This window comes from Amblyomma americanum, chromosome 9 (genome assembly GCF_052857255.1).
Source record: "Amblyomma americanum isolate KBUSLIRL-KWMA chromosome 9, ASM5285725v1, whole genome shotgun sequence".
NCBI classification, from domain to species: Eukaryota; Metazoa; Arthropoda; class Arachnida; order Ixodida; family Ixodidae; genus Amblyomma; species Amblyomma americanum.
Window position 1 is genome coordinate 84,364,342 of NC_135505.1, and position 12,625 is coordinate 84,376,966.

Here is a 12,625-nt window from a genome sequence, read left to right on the forward strand (position 1 = left end):
ATGGCTGACATACATATATCTGAGATGCATATATAGAGATATGGCTGAGTGTCTGCATTGAGCTGTTCCAAAATGCGCTTCTCTTTTCTTGCGGTGCATATGATGCTAACGCCTATTCTAGCGAGAAGCGAGATAACAAATTGTTTTGCAAATATTTCTTGTGTAAAAGACGTTCCTCTTGGTAAAGTGTACCCCTGATTGTTTCCTTTTTGTCCGTTCTTCTTCAGGTCTGCATTCAAGGAACTTGCGCAGTGCCGCCGAAAAGTTGGAGAATACATGAATAATGAGTTTTTTACTTTGAACACGTTTGTCTAAGTATACTACATTCGTGCTAAAATAAGAAAAAACACTTCTGTCATGTACATTACACCATGTTCTTAAAAGACGCCAATGAACGGGACGCATTGCGTTCTTAATTGCGCCGAATGTGCCAACACCATGTTCTTAAAAGACGCCAATGAACGGGACGCATTGCGTTCTTAATTCCGCCGAATGTGCCAAAGTGTTCACTATATAGAAACAACAATAAAATTGTCACTCTATATGTGCACTTCCGTGCACTGCTGTAGCCTGTTTCTGTGGAAAAACAGAGCCGAGACAAAAGCTCCGCAGTCTTCGCGCTCTGGCACAGAACATCAAATACCCAAAATAATACAGAGGATTGAGAAACGATACCACCGGAGGAGCACGGGGTGTCTGTGCTTCAATACATTTGCCAGGCACTGAGACCTCCTCACAAAGTCGTGCATCGGTGCATAAAAAGTTCCTGTGGAGTTCCGTCATTGCTTTGGGCACCGGGTAGTGTTCTAGACTATAGGTTGCGTCACGTCGTACTCGCATATCTGTCTCAAACTTTGCCACAAGCTTCTATTTTTGGCTAATCCACTGGCTTTTGGAACGGTTATACTGGTGTTATTTATCTATAGGAGTTTTCTAACTTGGTGTAGCACTCCACTCGAACCTTCCATCTATGTTCTTGAGAAACTGCTGGATCGAGTTCTATAAGAACAATACCAGGCAGTTGAAAATGAACTTCTCTTATCTATATCGCGGAGTGTGCAAGAGATCTCGCCATCTTGTTTTTTGTCTTTCTTAGGCTTATAAGTACAGCCAGCTTTTGCTAGTTGCTGTGTTGTCGCAGTGTTAGTGGGGAATTATAGAACAGCTTAAGAGGACGATCTAACGAAAACAATCAGTAGTATCCAAAAGGTTTGAGCTCAATAATCCTGAATAACACAAAATAATGCATTCCCTTTTGATGCAGTTTTTTTCCTCGAAATTTGGAGTGCCGGAACCCACTCAGTCTCCATGCCGTAATTGGAAGTTTTCTAACATAGAATACATAACTTTCGCTTTTAGAGCACCTTTTCATGCTCCGCCGCCATGGCGGAGTGATTAGGAAGCTCGGTTGCTGACCTAAAAGACTCGAGTTGAAACCCGACCGCGGTGATCGAATTTCAATGGAGGCGAAATTCTAGAGATCCGTGTACTGTGCGATGTTTGTGCACGGTAAAGAACCCAAGGGGGTCGAAATTTCTGGAGCCCTTCACTATACGTCGTCCTTCGTAGCCCGAGTCGCTTTGGAACATTAAACCCTATAAACCTTAAACCTAAACCTTCTTCATGTAGCAGTTTATTAAATTCTCCCATATTTTCTCCAAAATATTTTTGTAGGAAATATTGTATTATTCCCAGCTATATATCGGTATTAGTGAAGGCGAAAGTATAGCAGTCGGGCAAGCGCAACTCGCTGCGATTGTTTATTTTCTTCGCGCTATTTCCAACAAGGCAGAGAAAAGAAGGCCGCCATCACTAAGCAAGGCGTGATGAAAGAAAACGTTCTTAGCATCCCAGATCGAAACTTCATTTCAGCAGATACGCGCCTAAATAGCTAACGTTAGTTAGTAACTCGTTTATAGCATTTAGAGCTTGAAATACAGTGACGAGTCAGTCTGACAACCGTATTCACTCTCAAATATATCGATCTGTTGTGCAGGATTACATCTCTATTTCAGCAACTGGAAAAGCAATGATCAGATTTCGATGTCATTTATGAAACCCAACGAAAGCTACAAGCCGCCAACTTGCGAACAAGGTGACCCGCAAAGCTCATCACATATCGCTGATGCAACGGTGAAGTGACAAGCGCGTCTCCGGCCATGTCTCTCTATTCTCATATTTTCATACAGCGCAAAGCGAATCGATACATCAGAGAGCGCGATACAAAATATTAGATTGGCCGTCTTCCTCTCGTTCTCGTATTCACCGGAAGACTATTTAGCGTCATTGATTTACGAAAAAAAGTTATCGAGCCACGAAGTAACTGTAGAGCTAGCGTGGTGTTGGGCAGGTGACAGCATAATGAGCGGAATTAGGATCCTCTTATCGGACTTAACTCGTTATTTTTGTTACCGCTGTATGGAGAAGAGGAGACGTATGAAACGGTAGCGCAGTGGAACGGTAGGAATATCTTTTAAGAGGTATCGAAGCCGGCTATAAGCAAATATTTTCCGTCCTAGCAATAGATGCGCCGGTTTGTTTGTGTTCGTGGCGAGGTTTCCACTTTGCCTGGTCGGTTATATTTCGATCTAGCTGAACATAATTTCTTCATTTATTTGCTACCTTTTACATACGGCGAACCTTCCGCACAGCATTTTTTCTATTCAAGCCCAATTATAGACCGAACATTCCTTAAAAACTTCATGTTCCTGTAATAGAATATTATAGCCGATACCAGAAACTTTCAGTATGGATACTAGTGTTAAGAGCTTTTCATTCACTTAAAACTACCGAAGTTCACACATGAATACTGAGAGAAAAAAAAATGAATAATATAAATTTGAAGACGATCGCTGTCTTCCAGAAAAGTCAGTTGGAGCCCACATTTTGCCTGACTCGTATGTGGGCATCATTCCGAGATATAAAAAAAAATCAACTTAAATATATTCACCTAGCAGCCTCTTCTTTCTAATACGACGCAGTGAAATAAAAACTTTGCGTGACCTGTTGCCTTGTGGATTGATATTTCATAGCTTTTCTCATGCGTTATTATGCTGGACAATTTTAAGTGTGTTTGTTAAGAAAGAAGTACGATTTCTTTCAAGGAGTGTATCTGTTAAAAATGAATTTAAAAAATTGCTACCTTCTCAGTACATACATAACGTCCTAATTCCAATGTCTCGTTTATATGACGTGTTGTAAGCGTAAAAATTGCTAATTTTATTTTTAGCTCCCTTTTTAAAGAAGTAGTAATGCTAACTAATGAAAACATAAATCTCCTAAATCATCCGCACCACTGATCCTATCATTCTGAGTGTTAACCTGATGTTGCTTGAGAAGAAAACAGGCCCCATTCGAAGCAAAGTTTATTTTCGGCCTTTTGAATCCATCCACAGGACCCGTCAGGCGCGTATGCAAAGTACTCAGGTCCGAGTGGGGCTGATCCAGTCGTGTGTGTTCTACTTTTTTCCCTCGTTCCTTGCGCTGGTCGCATTACTTCTTCAAGCATGAACCAGCTAGCAAAAGCAATAGTTTCATTTTATACACAACCATGTACGACCAAAACAGCAATGTGCGTAAAATAAGGCTGCTCTAGATGGAATGTACGAGTATCTACTAGAGCAGCGATATTGCCACTAATCTCTGCAGTGTTTGTTCATTGTTCAAAGCTGCCGGCACGCCGCTTTATCGCTTTTTTTGTGATGCAAGTCACGACCAGATTTATATCGGTTGATCGTACCCATGTGGAGACAATTCTTCATTGTTCCAGAATGTTCTAATAATTTTGCACGCCGTATCTCAAAAGTTCGCTGCCAACTTTAAAGGGACACTGAGGAGAAATTGAAGTTGGCTTGTATCGATAGAATAGCAGCTCCTGATCACAAAAACGCCACTCTTACTGAAAACAAAGCTCTTGTAATGTAGAAAATAGCAAGAACCAAAATACAGGTATCGCCGCCACAGGCCAATCTCGCAAGTACAAGCGTGATGACTTCCTAGGACAAGAGGCGCCACCTTGGAGGAATTTTCCTTACTTCATGGACGACGGGAATCTCTGAGGCTGGCAAAGGAAGGTTGCGCACCGCACCGCTAGCCGTCAGAAATCACGGAATCTGCGTTTACGTCGCGGGACACGTCACTCCGTTCTGAGACGTCATAAGAGTTGCCGTGGCGTCATAAGAGTTCCCTGAGTTTGAATCAGAGCGGCGGGAAAAACTTTTTCATCTCCGAATCAAAATTTCTTTGAAGTAAATGCATTTTTCGCGCCCGGATAAGCGGCAACGAAGCCATGAAATGCCGAACTATCAGATTTTGCTAACAAAAAAAAATTGATAGAGTTCTCCTCAGTGTCCCTTTAAATTGAGCACGGCCGAGAACGGCGGGCATTCTATTCGTGACCGCCGAACACGCTTGTTGCTTAGCCGCCGCCGAGTGATTCAGTCCATGTGGGCGCAAGTCAGCCTAATTAACAGTCGTTTATAAATCCTTTTCGATCTCTTCCTCCACGCCGGACAGCCGTCAATACTGCGTGACAATATGATGCAACCTGTTTTAATTCTTGAGAGCCCATTAAAATTGTAATGGACGGTATATAAAACCAGAATTACCCTTGTACTTACTGCCAACCTACTTATTTGTTGCTTTTTGCTCCCTCATTTATATTTATTAGTGTAATATTATTTTGAAGGGACATCTTAGTGACATCTCAAGCCTTCTTGAGATGAGAAATTAAGCGTAGCAGCAAGCTGCAAAAAGTAATGTGTGTGGGCGAGATTAATCTGGGATCAAGTAGCTGCGTACAAGCACCTATTACTTTGACCAATTCCAGTTGATTGTACACGAGTCCAAATAAACGGAAAGAAATGAAATAAAATTTTGCGGAGGTAAGTTGGCCGCGGCCGCCAAATGGCAGGCCTAGTTAGAGGGTTATGGGGAGGCCTTTGTCCTGCAGTGGACGTAATAGGCTGATAATGGTGATGACACGTAACATGCTGCTGATGGCTCCCCGACGTCCTACTTGTTGCGCGTCTCCTGCGCAAACTTGGACTCTTTCATTCTAATTTTTTAGCTTGTCCTCCTTCCAGGATTTCCTATCCTACCTGCACCTCTGATAGTGTGAAGTAAGTGCGGTAGACAGCGACAGTTGACTCGAGGACCCTCCCATTAAGGTATACCTTCATGCAAATACCACGATTTCTGAACTAGTAATAAATGCTTATTTTCTAAGCACATAAGCCATAGAACAACGGTTGCCGCAACTCACGGGCGAAATGGGGGAGCTGCGGATATTTTAAAGCTGTGCTTAACAATAGACCGCTATGTTTTGGCATTGATCAGTAGACAGAGCAGCATGCTGCAAAGAAGCGTCGCATCCTACTAAAGAGCATGGTAATTCTTCATGTCCGCAAGATTCCCGAGCGCACATGTTGTGTCATTTCACCTCCATTGTTCTCTCACTGTGTATGTGTATGCACGCGCCCAGAAGACAGATCACTATTGATTCTTTCATGAGCAGGTGGTGAGAGACCTTTGTGTAAATGTTGACATTGCAGCCAAGAGATAACAGCAGCTGACCTTTCATCGTGTGCTATATCAGCTGGCATATGATTAATATCTAGGCATTTGAGCATAGCGTGATAAAACTTGAGAGTGACCTTAGAGGCTACAAGTGCTCGAAGTTTCCTCACGTGTGTTTAACGCTGAAACTGGGTCCATGTATAGCACGCACTGCCGTGTAAACACTTTTTGACATCATCAATACATTTAGGACAGTGTGTGGGTTAGTTTAATCTCAAATGATAATTGAGTGCAAGGTACTCTAGCATCCTAGTCTTCCGATTTTCAAAATCAAGGGTGCTGATGACGTCACGGCTCTTAAAATCGACCATGGTGTTCCATTGTCACGACTCTTAAAATCGGCCACGGTGTTTCATTGCGGAGATACCCCGTAGTATTTCTAAGACGACAACCTAAACGCCGTTGCATTAATAAACAACGCAGCGACAAGAAACTAGAGACGAACAAAGCGCTGATCCTGCTTCCACGTCCCTTATGGCTGCGCTCTTTTTTTCATAATTTTTTCAAGCTTCCAGAAGTCGTGAAGTGCTCTTTCCAAAATTTGTGCTACTTTGATGCCAGATCACAATTTGAAAATTTCTTCCTTGCACGTATATCAAAACACGCACGGGCTCAAACACGCGGTGTTCAGCCTGGCAATGGACTTGCGAGCCTTTTGTCATAGTCACGCTTCATTTCATTTTGCACTTAATGTCGTACTCTGTCATTTTATTGCTCCTCGTCTCCAAAATTTCGAGCAAGAGCAGAGATGTCGGCGTGAGACAGAAACAGAAAGGGCAGGTTGCATTTCATGACTTCGGGAAGAAATGTAAACAAATATTCTGCGCTTTCTGCAGTAAGATTGAGAATCGACCTCTTTTTATCAATCTCGCGAGGACATGGGTCATTGAAGAGCTATATATCAGAACATTCAAAGCACATTTTCGCAGACTTCTAGTTTTCAAATGTAGTTTCATATGAAAGGCCACATATGCTCCGTGTTCAACGAAAAATACCAGTATGTTTGCGGCCATATGACATTTGTTCCTTTGTTTTCAATAGTGATCTTGCAGACGGCTAAATCCCATGAGAGATTTTTGCAATCATAGCATAATTGAGACCACAATTGATTCTGTTGTGCGAAGTATATTTTTTTTTAATTTATATTGGGGTACATATCATAAGAGCAGAAAATATAAATGTTTAAAAAATATTTTTTCATCCAGGACTGCTGCATGCTTCAGAAACTGTACACAGAGACAGGATAAGCGATATAATGCCGCCAAGCTTCATATTCTTTGTTCGTTTATACTTGCAGTCGGGGAAGGTGCGCTTATCAGTTTGAAATGCGAGAGGGGACGAAATGTCTAGTGAATAATTGCAACCACACCAAAATCCTTTTACGACATTCGAGGTTGCCGTTCGCTCGCAGTGCTCCGAGAAACACTGTTCTTGCTTCCTTCGTGCTTTTCCTTTCACCGCCTTGCAAACACCTTGTTCCGAAGTGTCATGGGACATTCAAGTTATGACCAGGTTTTGTTTGCAAACGGCCATCACGCATTTTGTTTTTCCACTTACCAGGGCCCTCCTCAGGATACCACAGCAGGTGTACAGATGGTTGTCTGCCTTCCACATTTAATGAAATCAGTTCTTCAGCTACTCGCGTAGATAGATAGATAAAGAGGAGGAGGGATATGCAGGGATGTTACCCAGATACCTTGCATCGCATCTCATTGCACAAATGAGGTTTAATGTAGAGCCGGCTTCGATGCAGCATAGATATTTCATTTCGTATCAGGGTATTATATCTAGAGTAAAATCATGAAAGGAACGTGGTTACCTTTAATAAGTTCCTTGCATTCATTTTGAAGACGTTATATTTACCAAATATCTTGCTGATAACTATCTGGACGACTAAGGGATCCCTTGCACAGAAGGAACAAGCCCTACAGGAAGCGGCATCGATTGCTGAAACATTTGCCGCTAGTAGTGGCCTTCGCTGTGCACCGGAGAAGTCAGAAGTAATCAGGGTGCACGGTCAAAATTACAAAAACTCTGGACCAATAGATCTCTATGTAGAAGGCCCACCGATTCGAGAGGTCTCGGTCATTAGAATTCTCGAGTTTTTGATTCAAAGTAACCTACGCGCTGGACATACCATAAAAACTCAAAACAACCACCCACCAAATTACACGTATGATTCGTCGTATAACACGCCACAAGAAAGGCATGCGCGAGGAAGACAATCTTCGTCTTCTACAGTCCTTGGTTATGTGCAGAATAGCATACGGCCTTCCGTATCATCATCTCACAAAGGGAGAACTTAAGCAGGCCGACACTGTTATTCGCAGCGCGTACAAAACAGCTCTGGGCCTTCCTCCAAGCACCTCGACCAAACGTCTAATCAAGCTTGGAGTCCACAACACCTTTGAGCAGATTAGAGATGCGGTCTTAGCATCGCAGAGAGCCCGACTCCAACAGACCACCACCGCAAGAGCCATTCTTCAGCGCATTGGTACACCACGAGATCTACAAGAGCTCTGGCGAAACACTTCCCTACCTGCAAACATAAGAAGACAGATCTCGGTGGCTCCGCTCCCAAAACATATGCATCCAGAAATCCACAAAGGCAGACGGGAGGCTAGGATCACTCATCTACGCCGGCGTCTAGAGTCAGATCACAAAGCAGTCTATGTAGACGTGGCGGCGTATACTGACCCGAGCATCTTTGTTGGAGTCGCCCTTGACCACAATTTTCAACTACTGACGAGTGTTTGACTCCGGGCTGAGGATCCTGCCTCAGCGGAAGCCTCCGCCATCGCTCTTGCCATAAGGCATTGTGATCTGGCGGACAAATCAGCTCACATAATAACTGACTCGAAGCGAGGCTGTCAATATTACATTACAGGGAGAGTCCCAAAAATGACAGTGGCTCTACTCATACAGTCGGGCCTCTTACCTACACTTCAACGCCCCCATAACATTACTTGGACCCCGGGCCATTCAGGTCTTGAAGGCAACGAAGCGGCAAACGATCTAGCTCGTCAGCTAACAAACCGAGCGGATCCTTGCCCGTACCTCACCCCTCTACCATCAAACTATGGGGAACGGCTGGAGATGCTTAGATTAGATCGTAGAATATATCCCCCTCCCATATTAAACTCACCACAGAAGAAGCCGCATTTTGGAGGCGAATACAAACGAATACCTTCCCTAACCTGTACTTGTACAGCTTCATTCACACTTCCAAATACCGCCTCTTCTGTCCATGGTGCGGTGATAAGCCTACGCTGTTTCACATTTCCTGGAATTGTCCCCAAAAACTACCTCATATAAAAACATTACAGACATCATACGAACAGTGAGAGGCAGCCCTCCCTGGCCAGCAATGCTCTGGAGGACCAGTGTCGCATCATCAGACAGTCCAGGCATCCGCCCAAGCCACCGGAGTCCTGAACTGAGGAGTCCGCCTACCTGACTCGTAGAACACTTCAATGAAATAATAAATGTTTTATCTCTCTTTCTTGCTGACGCAAGCAAAGACAGGCGTTTCCGCGATGCACGACAAAGATAAGGTTATCGATGAAGGAGAAAATTGCGTGCCAACTGAAAACAGCAACCACCATTTTTCATTAAGCAAACGATTACATTCAAAATGCCGGTCAAATTTAGTTGACAGAAAAAGTGGAAAATAAAGCAACGAACGGAGACACTAACGCTATCAACTAATTTTTGTTTTGTTTTTATTTGGAAAGCACGTTCCTTCAAAAGCACGACGAAAGTCACACGCAGATGGACAAAGATGAATCAAGAATGTGTAGAACCCAAACACAAACACATGTTACACACTAATAAACTGCGCCATCACCATTAAGGTACTTCACTAGAACTTTGTGTTGGGCCAGTTGTTCTTTCGTTATTGAAAGGATGTAGCGTTATTGAAAAGCCACAGGGAGCACGACACAATGAAGAACTTGAATCTTTAAACCATTAAGATAGCCATAATCAGTAGGGTACGGCGCGACGAAAGGATTTGCGACACATGATGCACCCGAACTGGCTACGCGAAACACATCGGCAGTTTCACAGCATAGCTGAATCCTCTGCTCGTGAACAGTGGTGGCACGCTCCGATTAACTCCGGTGAGCAATTGTTACCGCCGTCTCGTCAATTGCCAAGACTACAAGACGCGGCAGTGGCTTCTGGCCACCTTCAGTGTTCCCCTACTTCCCGCGAGCACCGCTCGCCACCGTGGTCGTTTCTTTATCATGCATTTTCTATGCTCAGGCCACTACTTGCGTTAAAATTTTGATATAATCTTCACTCAAGGTGATACGATGCGTGAGTGTGAGTGTGACAACGAAGAAATGTATTAATTAGAAATAACGTTTCTTTTTTCTTTTTCGTAAAATTTCTGCTGTGCAATCCAAGCAGTGGCTTAGGGCATTCTAACAGGAGCGCGCCGAAACTAGGACGTATAGGTACCGATGTCCTGTAGGTAGTTAGAACTCTGAAGAGCACTGCTATTTCAGACATTGCGAAGGTTTCGTGCGGTCCGCGCCATCATCAGACAAATTCTCAATAAGATATAATAAGAGCTGAAACAGCAACACACTTGCTTTGAACAGAATGAAATGCTCAAAGGACGGCTAGCGAACGGAGCGTGTACTATGAACAGTGTCCATTACTTGGAGAACCAGCTGAGAGTCCACGCCCTTTTGTCTGCTCTTTTTTGCGTAAGTTTCTGTGTGTAAAGTATTAGTCTGCCATGGTTTCTCTACAATGAACTACCAACTCGACCCCGTTGCTGCTCTTTTTCACCGTTAAGTTCGGCTTGAGGTTCTACGTGGTTGCCCGATCAGGTATACGACTTGTTTATGAATATTGGAGGTACTGTTAATACATCTTTAGAATTAATAAATAATAATTATAATAACATTTTTATATCAACTAGTTTGTACAAATGCGGGCCTGCCGACGCCACGGGAGGCTTGAATGCAGCGCCAGTTAGCAGCAAGCAAACCCGGTATACACTGTCAAAAAGAGAGACCCAGCTGAACCCAGGAAACAATCTCAATTCAAAAAACACTGCTCTGTGGTCGGTACTTTCACTGGGCTCTGCTCATGAGCGCGATTTTGTGGCTTCACGAATGTCAGGCTTTGTTCGATATATTAAGCGCGTTTCAGTATTTTCCACAACTTTTAAAGATACGTTTTTAGATGGGAGAGTACTTTTCTGGGCACAGTATTGTCAACGTTCTAGAAAATCAGAATATAGCTAATGAGAGCTAACAAGCTGACTTGGTAACTAATATTGAATAATTTACTTTTTACTCTTACCGTTAGGCTTATTGATTCTTGAGAGGCGTGTAGCCAAAAGTAAGTAATATTCATATCAGTTTTTAGAATTTCGAAAATGCGTTTATCCTCGGCGCTGCGGCCGAGCAAATCTTGAATATTTCGCACTGAAAAGGTTGCTTTGCCTGCAGGCTTCTCGAAAGCGCTTGTATTTTTGCCCGATGGAGCCAAAATTTGTTCGGCCTCAGCACCGAGAGTACCCGCTCTTTCTAAATTATAAAAATTGATATTGATGCTACCGTGAGCTACACGCCACTCAATAATTAAGGAGCCTAAGAGCAATAGCCAAAAATCTAACTATTCAATTTTAGTACTTCGGCTCAGTAAACGAGCGCTTAAACCAATGAGCCACCACGGCGGATAAACCAGCCTGATAGTTAACAATTTTTATATATATTCTGATGTATTGCACCGCTGGTAATGAAAAATGCGTTCTTCTAATTCAAAAAGATTATGTTTAAAATTTTTATAAACTCTTATATGAAACACCCCGTTTAGACTTACTACCCTCTAAATGTTATTTGTTCGGCTGAAGAAACAATCTGCCGGGTAAAAAAAGTAAGAAAAAGACTATTGTTTTGGTATTTAACTGCAATAACGATTAAATACAAAAACTGTCACGTATAGTTCCTTTGAGATAGACATGAGCAAAAATTTTTGTACGCAAGAAAATTGTGGATCGCAGAAACTTGTTGCCCTTTTAAAAACTGTAGCATGCTTCAACGCTTGATATTTCCTCTTAAACCGTCACATAATTCATGAGATGTTTTTCACTCAGTCAGTCGTCTTCAAAATGGCATCCTGTACGTCTTCACTGCAATGGACTTCCAACGTCACCTGTCTGAAAAACCCAGCCTAACAATTGAAGGTAACATTGGCTCCTTGAATGCAAGAGTTAGTTTTATTATTATTAAAAGGTTAGGTTTACTCTTTCATCACCAAAGTTTAATTATTTCAAATTGTCCGTTCAGTTAAAACAGCACGTACGTTCAAGGATGCCGGCATATTCATAAGATTTGGGCGAGTTAGGCCTTAGAGGTTACTGAGTTACGTGACGTGTCTTTTCTGTTTCACATGGTATAAAAGCGTTGATTGGAGGTTTAGTCATGGGCAGTTTTTCTTACATTCATAAAGACATGATTGTCTTCGCGACAGTTCTCATTTTGCAGGTGTTAACATCTCGAGGTATGATATTGATGTAAAATTTTTATGCAGTACGTATGAGTTGCACTTATCGCTTTTGGCTAAAAAATACAATAAAGACAAAGCGATATTCATTTTTAAAACCTATTTCAATTAAAACTATAAGTGTCTTGCAGTTGTACGCTATATCTTGCTGAGTAGTGAGAACGGGCTACAATAGGGCTCAACTGAGAATGAGCCAACTGCAGAAGCCACGAGCGCGGAAAGAGTACAAGATGTTTGGATTTAGTAGTGCAGTTGTACAGTTTTCACAATTCCTCCGTCACCTTCGTGTTCCTTTTTATTTACGGCAATGCTTCTACATGTTTAAACCGCTACTGCAAAAACAGCCATTGCTGCGCTGTTTCTACATGAACTGCTCTTGATAGCAATTAAGGCAAGGTTAACCATTCGTGAATTTTGAGGCCACGGGAATGACATACATACATCGAAAAGAAAAAAAATGGTGTTTTTCCCAGTAGAGATAATATTGCGGGAAAAGAACTGAACAATCTCTCCGAAACATAAC

At 42.6% G+C, this 12,625-nt stretch overlaps 1 protein-coding gene across 3 annotated transcripts in view; it reads left to right on the forward strand.

The window, feature by feature from the left end:
* LOC144104961 (venom metalloproteinase antarease TserMP_A-like) overlaps positions 1-428 on the forward strand; it is a 50,199-nt gene extending 49,771 nt beyond the window's left edge. For 2 of the 3 annotated variants that reach the window (XM_077638188.1, XM_077638189.1), the window contains exon 13: positions 228-428. In XM_077638188.1, the coding sequence (XP_077494314.1) occupies positions 228-284 (57 nt within the window). In that variant the 3' untranslated portion in view covers positions 285-428. The remainder of the gene's footprint in view (positions 1-227) is intronic. The other variant, XM_077638190.1, reaches the window with a different exon arrangement.
* Positions 429-12,625: the final 12,197 nt, after the last annotated feature.